This window comes from Etheostoma spectabile, chromosome 23 (genome assembly GCF_008692095.1).
Source record: "Etheostoma spectabile isolate EspeVRDwgs_2016 chromosome 23, UIUC_Espe_1.0, whole genome shotgun sequence".
NCBI lineage: Eukaryota > Metazoa > Chordata > Actinopteri > Perciformes > Percidae > Etheostoma > Etheostoma spectabile.
This window is the reverse complement of record NC_045755.1, coordinates 12,929,156-12,941,479: the sequence shown is the minus strand read 5'-3', so window position 1 is coordinate 12,941,479 and position 12,324 is coordinate 12,929,156. Positions and strand designations below refer to the sequence as shown.

At 42.0% G+C, this 12,324-nt stretch overlaps 1 protein-coding gene across 2 annotated transcripts in view; it reads right to left on the bottom strand.

The window, feature by feature from the left end:
* The window catches only part of iqsec3a (IQ motif and Sec7 domain ArfGEF 3a), a 102,665-nt gene extending 90,344 nt beyond the window's left edge, over nt 1–12,321 (bottom strand). Inside the window, exon 1 of one of the 2 annotated variants that reach the window (XM_032505330.1) lies at nt 11,563–12,321. In XM_032505330.1, coding sequence (XP_032361221.1) covers nt 11,563–12,143 — 581 coding nt within the window. In that variant the 5' untranslated portion in view covers nt 12,144–12,321. The remainder of the gene's footprint in view (nt 1–11,562) is intronic. The other variant, XM_032505329.1, reaches the window with a different exon arrangement.
* Between the last annotated feature and the right edge of the window lie 3 nt (nt 12,322–12,324).

Below are 12,324 nucleotides of genomic sequence, written 5' to 3'. Positions count from 1 at the left end.
CATATCTTTGTGAGGTTAAAATGATGTATTAAACATGATTGTGGGGTGGATTATTAGCTGAGAAACATCCTTGAACTAAAGCAGACATCTCTGCACTCAGCACTGCACCAATCTCCCAACACACACAAACACACTCCTCAAACTTTGGTCCTGAAAGACCATATCAATTCCTGTACACACACGCACAGTGAATTTAAAAAAAGCTTTGCTGAAAGGTTTACGTCAGCACGGACTCTTGGGCCTTCCCTGGCGGCTTAGCTCGCCTTTTGCAAGCAAAACTGAGAGAGCTGGAGATGGACAAGAGAGCAAGACCAGTTTTCCCAAGAGAAGGCCAACAAAAGAGGAAGAAAAAGAATCGTTGCCACTGCATTCAGTCCCTTAAAAGAACTCCTGGCGGTGCCACTGCCAGGAAAGCTACAACACTTTAGCTTTCTTTTTTACTTTGTCATTGTCGCCCTTGATTTCAGCGCTACACTTAACATAAAATATGAAATCATTTCATCAACAAGCTCTGCATTTATGCTGCATCATCACTGTCTGAACAGATCACAGTTATAACATGTAAGATGGTGGCAACTCAGACATCAGAGTGTAAGAGAAGGAAGAGTGATGGTTGATGATGTTTGTAGGAGCATCGGAGACATTTGAAGATTGTATTTGAATGTTTTTGATGATATCATCAGTGTATCATCAGTTCTGCATATTTCATCAGCTACATGAGTTCTGTAGAAGAAAAGTTCATCCGTTATCTAATATCAACGATAAATGTCAAGTTTTGATGGCAACCCCCTAAAAATCAAAGAAGAAAGAAATCTTTCCAGGCTTTCAACATTTTACACTCTTCTTCAACTCAGCTCCCAACTGTTGGTCCCCCTTCAATAAAACTTAAAAGAGAAGCCTTTGACGGAGGAGGCCAAACAAGCAGAAAGGAAGAGAGCTGAGCCCGGGGAGGGGGGGGAGAACAGGAGAAGTGAACCACTTCCTGGCGCTCACTTGTCGGAGAGAGCTCCATCAGCTACAGGGGTTCAAGACTGACAGTGACTTGGATTTTTTTTCTACTGGACAAGATTGTGTTAAAAATAAAAAATGTACTGTTCTTTGACCAAATTATGTAATGATGTGACAGATATCTGTGTTTTTAGTGTTGGCAGACATTACACAGAAGCAGCCGAGTTTTTTTTTCCACAAAAAAAGAAGAAATGAAGAGTAAGTTTGCACATAAGTTGTTTCCTAGCTACTTCAACTAAAATTATTCTTATACTGATTTCTAATGTAACTACTATGCAGTGGGGTTATTTGGTGTAGCAAACTAAATAATAGCCTAAATCTAAGCTAATATCGCCGGTTAGATGTGAGATGCAAAAATCCTTTTTAACGTGTAGCTCGAAGGAGATTTTAGCGATGTTATTTAGCTGAGTGGGTTCAAAATCCATTTATCATTCATTTTATTTCCCGTCCCAGTAGAGATCACTTCCAGGTCACGCAGTTTGTTGAAAAGAGTTGAAAATATCAAAATTGTATGAAACGCTCATTATACATTTTTTTCAATCATTCAAGTCATTTTTTTTGTTTTTGTTTTTATATTGAAAAACAAATGAACACATGATACATGGATTGTTCAAAACTGCAACTGAGCTAGATTTATTTCTACTTTGTTGGTCCAAATGAAATAGCTGTTCTTTATCCAATTGTTATGCATCATTGTGACACATCTCTGGGTTTCTAGTCTGCGCACAAAGTTGCATAGAGTGCAAACCGCTAGGGAATGGGGCAGCAGCTCATTTAGCCATCAAAGAAATGCAGAGTTAGCTTGTAAGCATTAACGTTAGCTAGCTAGGTTTACTCTGTTTAACCAAGCTAGCAACTAAATGATGTTATCACGTGAGTCAGTGTAAATATGGTGGTGAAAATGTTGGCCGCATAATATTAAACCTTACTCAAGGATAAATGTCAACTTGTAGCAGAAAAAATAGCTGTCACTAATTTTCCCATGAAAGCAGCAGTTTTTCCGACTGTTTTCTCTCCAGCTGGTGCTTCCACTGTTGAGCAGTTTTAGCAGCTCATATCGAGCATCACCACTACACTGTGTTGCTGCAGGGCCATCTGCTGAAGACTTGGCAGTGGGTCAGATTTCACAGATATTTCCCATGCTTCACGCTGATGCTTAACAGCTATCAAACTGACATGGTTGTCATATATCAGCCAGGGCTTGGGTTGATTAGGAAAATCCCATCAACTAGATCAGGAATAGTAGGCATACATTTTGTACTGAAGTAAAGTAGTTTCATTTATACATTAAGGGAGGCACGGAACCAGACTGTTTGTGAATGATGGTCTGGGTTTTCTGTACAAGAAAGGAAGTAAAATAACAAGGAAGAGAAGGCATGTGGGCAGATGATGGGGGAGGCATGACAAAAAGAAAAGAAAACACATTTTTTACCACATCATCCACATACAATAACTTCTTTACTCCAGTTCCCACACGTAGCCTATGACTCATTCACGCTTTATGTCCTGCTCATCTCATTTTTTTCTTTTAGGATGTGCTCTAAGTTGAAACCTGCAATGTCATCACTGGTAGAGTCATCAGCTCCTGCTACTGACGCTGCGTACCTGATGATGTAATCCTGGCATCAAGAGGTTGACAGACGGGGCGTTGATGATATAACCGGATTGGAGGAGAAGGGCAAGAAGCTTTTATGGCCTTTTGAATGTGAAGACAATCTTCTAAACCCAAATCTGCAAACCCAAATGCTTTTTAATGAAATGTCACGGGGAACATACCAACGAGACACACACGCAGGTTAGTCATTTCTATCTGTGGCCTCCAGGAAAAGATTCAAATCTGCATTCAACCAAGCATTTAATGTGAGGTAACGAGCCCAGCTCTATAATATTGCGCAACAAAAACCACACACAAGTACGTACAATTTAAAGTGGCATTTGTGAACGAATGTGTGTCCTCAGGTGTGAAAAATGCAAATGATTGATCAGGTATGCAGGGGAATTAGTAGTGGTTAGCAGCGGATGTCTCCCCTGTTTTGTTTTTCTTGCATGGTACCATAAATCATGGTTGGGAGCTCGGTTGTGTGATGTGTTGAGAAGACCAGGAAAGCCGATTGGACATGCTGTGCCTGTTCCCATCAGCTCGGCAAGGCCTCGCAGCCTTAGGTGGATGGCTTTGAACATTTCTCTGGGTCGTAAAGTTAACTATACCTGACATCTCCCTAGGCAAGTGTGTGCCTGTGCATAGCTTTGTGTGTTTGTTTCAGTATACAATGCAACAGCGGATATGGAGATCATGTTGGATAGAGAGCAATGGCTGACAAACTAACCCTATTGTACTCGGTTAAAATGATAGTTTAGACATATATTACATACCTAACATTGCTTACGTTTGTCATTGTTACCCTAATTGGCCAACTATATGCTGTTATCAATACGTACGGTATACTTTTGAATGTCATTATTATATTAAGTATCGCATCCACATCCGTATTGTGGTATTGTATCCTTCCCAATAGGCCACAAATACACACATGTAGTTTAATAGATAGAAAATACAAGAAATTTAAATTACTAAATGAGTCACACAAGTTCAGCCCCAACATAATTCAACCGCTCACCTAACCCTCATCAGACACACAGATGCACACTTGTGCACATGATGCAAAAACAATTAGGATTGTCTGTTGAGGGATTTTCAGGGCTAAGCGCTCAGGGGCCAAAATCTCATTTTATGACATTTTTCCATAACTGCACACTGTTCCTTCTTTCAAAGATCACTTTTCCCTGAGCAGCAGAGGTGATAAGCTCTCTGACCAGTGAGAGTCGGGGCACAGCATTATCTGCCCATGAGGAATCCCACCATCTTAGAAGGACAAACACTAAAGTAACACGTAATTTTTTGTGTAGGTAACTCTATGGTCAACACATATGTTTCATTGCAACACCACAAACAGCAGGTTAGTAGCTGCTCACTACCGGCTAATAGCACAGTATGTGATGAAAGATTAAACAGGTCGTAATGCTTTGCAGAGCCATTAGTGTGAAATGAGGGGTGTATTGTCAAGTGCTAAACTTATCACATTTGTACGCTTTTTTCTTATTACCACGATGAAAAAAAACCCATGCGGTTATTAAACTATTGGTAAGCAGCTGCTGGTTCTTTTTAATATGCTGTGTAACGTCTTTTCACCAAGGCTTCCCATTTATGTAAAGCGTAAGAGAACGGGTTTGGTGTCAAATTAAAGTATGTCAACTTTAAATATAGTCAAACTTTAACAATTTTTAGGTTAAATATTATAATAAAACTAAGTTTGTGCAGAGTTGAAAAAGGGTTCAATAAGAAGGACAACAAATTGTCTGCTTACATTATGCTATCAGATTGAGTGATGGCAGATGGCAACACTGATATAATTTTCATTTGCTACCACAATTCTGAAATATGTAGATTGCATGACAGTGACACACACACTCTGCTGATTGCTCATTACGGCCACTGTTCATTTGCATGACGAAGACATGCAAATGCATCAATAAGATGTGTGAATAATTTACCAACAAACATAAAAAGGCCGACTCACTGTCAGCTAGTGTAACGTGACTAACAGCAAAAACACATTTCTATGCAGAGCCATTATGTGGGTGTGCAGTATTTACACACAAAATATGGTGGCATCAGAGATGCCATCCTCGTCCTTAACACTTCCAGATGCCACTGGAAGTGTTAAGGACGAGGATGGCATGTCTGTCCCTCCGTGTCTTGGCATGCTGCCCAAGTGACAGAGCACTGCCAGTTGGGAGCAATGAATGTTGTTTTTTTAAATCATGGTTGAGCCAAACTTTTTTTATTTTGACTGACACTGAAAAGAAACAGTTTTCTGCATGTTTGCCAAGTTATGAGGAAAGTGGGAAAAACATTTGCACTCTTCTGTTCTGTGGGGCTTCCTAGTGTATTTTGTCCTAGCCGGATGTTTTATAATCTGTCTAATTATTCTGTCATTCTGTTTTTCTATGCACACTCTGTAGCTTTTTCTCCATAATCATCTTCCCGTCTAGTTTTGAACAAAATATCTAAAAGGTGCCGCAAGGCATCCAAAATATACTATCAATCAAAAGGTTCTGGCTAGAACTGACACACACAATTATAAATTAGATCCACAGAAATCCACTTTATGTTTACATTGAGACTTCAAAAGATATTGTGTTTGCATGGGTTTCCACATTTGAGTTATTGTAAATTTACACCATTTGCAAAGATACTCAGTAGAGCAGAATTACACATTTATACTTAGCACAGTATAATCAAATTTACCAATGGTAATATGTTAACTAAATTGGATCAAACATACACTTCAGAGCAAAAGAATTGTCCAGTAAGCCAAAGCCTAGGCAAGTTATATCCTTGATTACCATGCGCCCACTACACAAATGAAAAAGACAAAAAATCATCCCACATATCCCCTTACAACAGCTGTGCTCTTGTCCCCGAACACCCGAACACAATTCACAATCTTTACCACACATGAACACACGGTTGGATTACCGACAACTGGGACTGTCTTTCACCTTGCTCAACTTGTGCATGAAAACAACTAATATTCTACTAGGGAGTCAGGAATCACCCAGCAGCTATATCCACTGAGAAATGAAGCAATTTAAAAGCACTATGCACCAAATGTGATATTCATGATTTGGATTCCAGCAGCAGCCGAGCCAAGCCGCCCTGTCATAACCGAGCGGACGTGATTCCCATTCAGACTGAGGGGAGGGGGAAAGCAAAGTAAAGAGCAGGGGTTTGCAGGAGTGGAGGTTTCAGCTCTCGAGTAATGGTGGCAGGAGGGGAAATACAGAAAGGAGGACAGAGAGAGAGAATTTGTCCATTACATCCATCATCCACATCATCTATTTCTCTCTCAGAAGCCCTTCTCCCTGTTGTCTTTGAGAGACATACACGCGGAAAGGCAGTGGATCTACTTCTCTTTAAGGCTCCAGAGACAGAAAATTGTTGTTCCTAAAGGGTCAATTCACCCAAATCACAAAACTATATATATTGTCTCATTGTTTTGCTCACGTCCGCAGTTTTACAGTTTTGGTTCACTCTCATGGCACTCGTTAACCTTGTTTTCATCAGTTGGAAGCTGTTTCCAGCTAAACGCTTCTCATAAATCCACTGTACCCGACCCTAGCAACAAGCAGGCACATATAGTGGAGCATTTGGCTGCTACACAGCCAGCTATTTCCTTCAGGAGTTTGTGGAGACCAAATCAGAGATAAAGAAAAAGATCGGACACTCTCATCTGGCATTCAAGGAATGCTAATATTGCAAAAAGTAGGCAACCAATTTGCTAACAAACTTACCAGAAGCAACTTAAGTTGCTGATAACTCTGTGTTGCATTTTACGGCTTGTCCCACTGCCCCAAGTAGCCCCAAAAAATCTAAAAACATTGTTTTAATGTCTATTTTAGCCAACTTCTCCCTTAATGATAAATAATAATAATTTCCATGGTTCCAAAGAAGAACTAGTTGGTTAAGATTAGTGAAAGATTGCTATCATCATTAAAGAAACCAAAGTTGACTGTTGATGAAATGAGACGCAAAATGTGTGTGTTTGGTGTCACAGCTAGACACTTTGCAAGAGACTGTTTGCTGAAACAACTTATCAATACTCTCGATGTCGGTGGTATGGGGAGGACAGTGTCGTCCAGCTAGCCGCACAGCCGTGTAAGCTTTTGAAAGTCTAACTCTATTTAACAAGGTTAGAGTGACTCTACGGTTTGACCTTGTTTTGGATGCATGTGGCTCCCACAAAGTAAGTCTAATATTTAGAGAAATTACCCATGATACATTGAGATAAAAGATAAGAACATAGTACCTGGAGAGAGTGGCTCTACGGGGTTAGCATAGCTGGTGGAGCCTGTGCTGGCAAAGCAGCAGGCTCTTTGATCTATGAACATCGGAACAAGGAGAGACTGCAGCATCGAGCAGGCACTCAGCAGGGTCACTCTCTAATGTGTGCTACGATGTATGTGGATGTGTGCTGAGCTCCCAATCTCTTAAGTGCTATCTGTACATCACAGCATATGAGATGGCATGCATTCTGCGCTCCAGCTGGTATGAGGCCAGTAGGATGAAAACAAGGGCAAGGCAGGCGCAGAGGGAGTCACGGCCAATGCGGAAAAGCATGCGTGCTGCCAGGTGGCATGTGGCATGTTAGGGTTTGTGTGCATTAGTGAGTGTTTTGTGTGTAAGAGCAAGAGCTTAAAATATCTGTGAGCGTGTGGGAGGTAAGGAAGCAACAGAAAAGCACCTGGAGCAAAATGAAAACCCTGGGATTTCCACCTTAGGCAACGGGATTGCTGCTTATCAGACATGGATTGCTGCTTATCAGACACGCACGCGCTTCGTTACTCAGAAACACACCACCTCGCCAACGCTGATTGTCACTCTTCTTGACTCTCAACCTTTACACTTGTATTTTAACACACACACACACACTTGGCAACCCCTAAAGAGAAGACAGAGAACCAAAAAAGGTGGAGTGAACGCTTAAGACCGGCCAGGAGATGGATTAAGACGTGGAGAGCCTGATGGTTAGAGGATGGGATTGAATACTGATCCGGACTGCAGAGCTGGCTACTGTAGCATAATATGCTGATTGCAGGAAATAAAGTAAAGACGTGGGGATGGGATGATGGAGAAGAAGTTTAAAATTGCACAGGGAGGTTAGATGAAGGATGGAAGAGACAAGGAGGGAGGAGAAAGGTTGCAGGTGTAAAACGGTATCTTTTGAGCAAGGAGTCAAAGAGTGGGAGAAGCCACGAACAATGGAGGGTGAGAGAGAAGGAGGTGCAGTCAACAGAGAGCAGGAATAGAGAATAGTACACAAGATTGCTGAAGGCTTCCCTCAGATTACACAAGCCCCTTAAGAATCTTTCTCAGACTGAGTAACACAATCGCAACATTTTTGACTCTACGTCGGAGAAGTTTGAGCTTACACCCCAAGCAGAAGTCTGCTTGGGATGGAAGCAGTCATTCAACCACATTCACTGTTCAAGCTGCAGCCTTGATTTGCATTCTTCAAATGATGCCACTGGAAGAGATGAGGAATGCATGATGTGAGGGAGCGAGCATTTCATTTTTCATTTAAAGCTTTGCAAATGGATTTTGTGCTTACTTTCAATCAAGCAAAAACACAGATGAGCTGGCTAAATAGAATGGAATGGAATGGGAGAATATACCTGTTTTGTTTGTTCAAACCATATGAAAAACAAAGTGTAAGAAACAACAAATTTCTTGGTTTTTGAAGGGACTAAGCTAAGATAGCTGAGCGATGTCAATCTTCTCATCTAAACCTGGTCAAGAAAGCAAATAAAGCTATTTACAAAAAAGTCAAACTTTTCTTTACTAAGGGCTGACAAGCTGTGTTTCCACAAATTATTTCCCCCAAAATCTGAGGGAAGACACCTGCCTCTAATTCTCTCAGGCGCCGTTTCTGGAAAAATGAGTTTCTAGGAGGGGAAATAACATGGATACATGTATAAATAAATCTACACACAACCCTTTTTGGTAAGTTTGTCACATGTCCCTGTCATCCTCCCGCTAATAGAAATGTATTACTACTCCTGCGGCATTGACAACACAGCGATACACCATCTTCTCTGACCAGGATCAATGCTCTAAACGGAAATTACAATGCTGCTTCACATCTCCTCCTTTTCATGTGCCACTGCTTTTACGTTACGGAAATAAGATGTGTGTAGTACGCTCCCTCTCGCTCTCTCACTCGTTTTTCATCTCTCTCTCTCCCTCTCATTGTTTATTATTGTGCAGAACTGCCAGGGTGCACGGTTGGTAAGTCACGGATGAACCTACTTACTGAATCCCCCCCCCCCGACATTTGTACAACTCATATCTTGTGTGTGTTTGTATACTACTCCTGACCCACTCTCTTTAGGAATTATGTATTAATGGTATGATGAATCAATCTGGATTAACAGAAACAATGCAAATGCAGCAGAGTGGAACAGATGGGACTCAGCACGGTGCAACGTGTGTGCGTGTGTGTGCGTGCGTGTGCGTGTGTGTGCGTGTGTGTGCGTGTGTGTGTGTGTGTGTGTGTGTGTGTGTGTGTGTGTGTGTGTGTGTGTGTGTGTGTGTGTGTGTGTGAGTGTGTGTGTGTGGGTGTGAGTGTGTGTGTGTGTGTGTGTACGTGTGTGCGTGCGTGTGTATGTGTGTGTTTGTGCAGTTCTGGCAGAGGCAGTTCATGTGACCTTGATAGTGGCGAGCGAAGAACATTCAGCATCATGGACAGTTCTGAAGAACAAAGTGCATATAAAAAGTAAACGGTTCCATTGAAATGAATTCAATCAATGAACATAAATCAAAGAGGATTTTTTTATGTGTTTTTTCACACTGATCAAAAATGCAGTGTGGATGCTTCTCTGCAGAAAGCCTTTGAAGGTAAATGAATGCTGCAAACTACAATGAGATCTTAGTGAAAAACCTGATTCAATCTGCAAGAAACCTGCAACTTTGGGGAAGATTTGTTTTCCAGATAGACAATGACACCAGGCAAAAAGCCAAAGCTGCACACAAGTGGCTTCAAAACAACAATGTTAATGTTCTTGAGAGGCCAAACCAAATCAACGAGTCCAGGTCTCAATCCGAATTTGCGGTGTGGAGGGGCAGTAAACATGTATATGAACTAGTATTTTATATTGTAGAGATCAGTTTTCACTTTGACATTAAATAGTATTTCTGTGTTGACCAGTGTCAAAAAAACTGTAATCAATCTACCTGTATTCAATTTTATAAGACGATATGAGATTAGAACTTTGAAGGGGCATGAAAACTTGTTAAAAGCTCTGTATACACACATGCATGCATACAAACAATACTAACTAATAATATGTGTATTGTGATCCCACCTGGATCCTATTGTATATGCAAACATAACAAAAACATGAAGTGACATTAGGTCCTGATAATGAAGATATAAAGGATACATAAATGAAAATTCCATCTACCCTCATATACTCTGTATCACTGTCCAAAAAAAACGAACAATTGTTTTCATTATCGATTAATCTGCCGATTTTTTTCTCAATCAATTCATCGTTTGGTCTATAAAAATTGTGAAAAATGCATGTACAGTCCAAGTTTGTGTCTGACCATCAGCCAAAATCCTCAATTTTTAACCGTTAGAACTATGGGAATGTCTGGTATTTTGTGTGATCATGAAAATGGGAACAAACGGATGGAATAACAGAATTTTGACGACACCAACTCTGTATGAAACACAACACTGACTTACAACGTATTTACGAGAAAGTTGATTCAAACGTATCAAGGCTTATTAGAAAAAAAAGGTTGTAAGGTGACTTATAAGCATCAGCTAATGTTGTGTTCCTTCCAATGTCATTCAGCTTGTGTCCTAATAAAGACCAGTCTGTGCAATCAAACCTTGATTGTAGGTGTAGGTGGGTTTTAAATGTGACGATGTGAAAGTGCTGACATTCGTTTCAAAGTCATATTCCTTCAGGAGTTGGGGCTTTGCTTGTCATAAAATGTGTGTTTACAATGTCCCAACGCTCCCCTGACACCTGTGAAATCGCCACCTCAGCCGAGCCTAAAAACGGATGCATGTAAAAAAAAAAAAAAGCACATTCCGTATTCAAAGAGTGGAAACAAAAGGTGGCACAGAAACCAACAACAAGGTAACAGACCTAAAGGGAGGGAAGAAGGAAATATGACCAAAATTGTTGTGTGTTTGATCTAACCAAGCTTCCGTTCCGTTACAAATCACCAAAACAAAAACCCTTTGACCCCAGTAGTGACAGCCAACCTCGGTGCAGAATTAACAAACCACCACGGTTCAAATGACAGCTTGGGTCCTCAAAATCCATATCCATTAAGCATTCAATTGATTTAAAAGGGCAACAACTGAGTGAAAAATGTGAAAATACAGGAGGAGCTTGAATTAACTGTCAGGAAATTAAGCCGCAGCTTGTCAAGGGGATGTAGAGTTAATCAAAGGCAAATCCAGCACAAGCCTCATTCAGTGTCTGTGATACGATTTTACAAGACCACTGTGTATGCTACTTCATAAATTCTTTATTGTATTGCTTCCGTTAAAAGTGTTTCCAAAATGTCAGCTGACACCTTTACAGGGGTGATAACAGGTTGTTGGATTATATTTGATGGCCCTTGTGGGTATGACAGTGTTTTCTGGACAAACACGTGCTATATTTAGACAAGAGCATTTGCACTGCAAAAATATCTCCTGACATGATATTTAGTCTTTAATGTGTGTTTTATGAGACAGGAGAGAAGATACAGCCAAAAATAATGTCACTTCTTTGACAGTGGGTAGTGTACTGTTATGGGGATAAATATTCAGCAAAGTAAAGCTAATAATTTGCATCTATTAAGGAATATCTTCAATTTATCAGGAACGTGTAATTCGAAGAGTCCTATAGGCTAAATGTCTCGTTAAGATGGAGATTGTTGTTGTTTTTTTTGCAGTAGGCTACACACACAGCATGAAAGCTACTTACTCGGCTTTCCTAGCCAGTCCAACTGAGCGGCAGAGAGAGGTGGGAGTCTGCGGAACCAGGGACTTGCAGCAGGGACTCCTCTTGTCCTCCTCGGCGGACTCCGGGCTGGCTTGGCGCGCTTTGGGTGACTGCGGCGAGGTGGGTACGAGCTGCAGCTGCTGTGGGTGGTGGGACGACGGCGCAGGAGGGGTCTGATGCTGCTGAGGCTGGGCCGATAGACCGGGAATCGGCTGCTGCTGCTGCTGCTGCTGAGGAGGAGGCGGCGGCTGCTGCTGCGCCTGCTGGCCGAGGTGAGCCGCAGCCTTGTTGCTCCCCGGGTGCTGATGGAGGTTGGCCGGCGCCTGGGGACTCGCGCTGCGGTGAATCGGGTGGTGGTGGTGGTGATGTTGAGCGGGCAGCTGGACGTAGTGATGGGGGTCCCGCAACTGTCGGTTCTCTCCTATCAGGTCCTCCACCTTTCGCTCGAGTTCGTCGATGCGCTGGCGCTGCGTCTGGATCAGGCTTTGCTGGTTCTGGACGATAGTGGTGAGCTCCTTCAAGTAAAGAACGGCTTTCATTGGATTATCCAGCAGGCTCTCCATTACTGACTGCTAATGTGACCGCGTGCCCGGCTGTGGTGACTTCTCCTTCGGCTGTTTCTGGCGCGGCAAACCGTCGATGGGGCCTCGGACCAGCGTAACCGGGATGCTCTGGCGACCGTCTGACGCCTCTACGCTCTGCTTGGGGATAGGTAGTCTCTCTCTCTCTCTCTCTCTCTCTCTC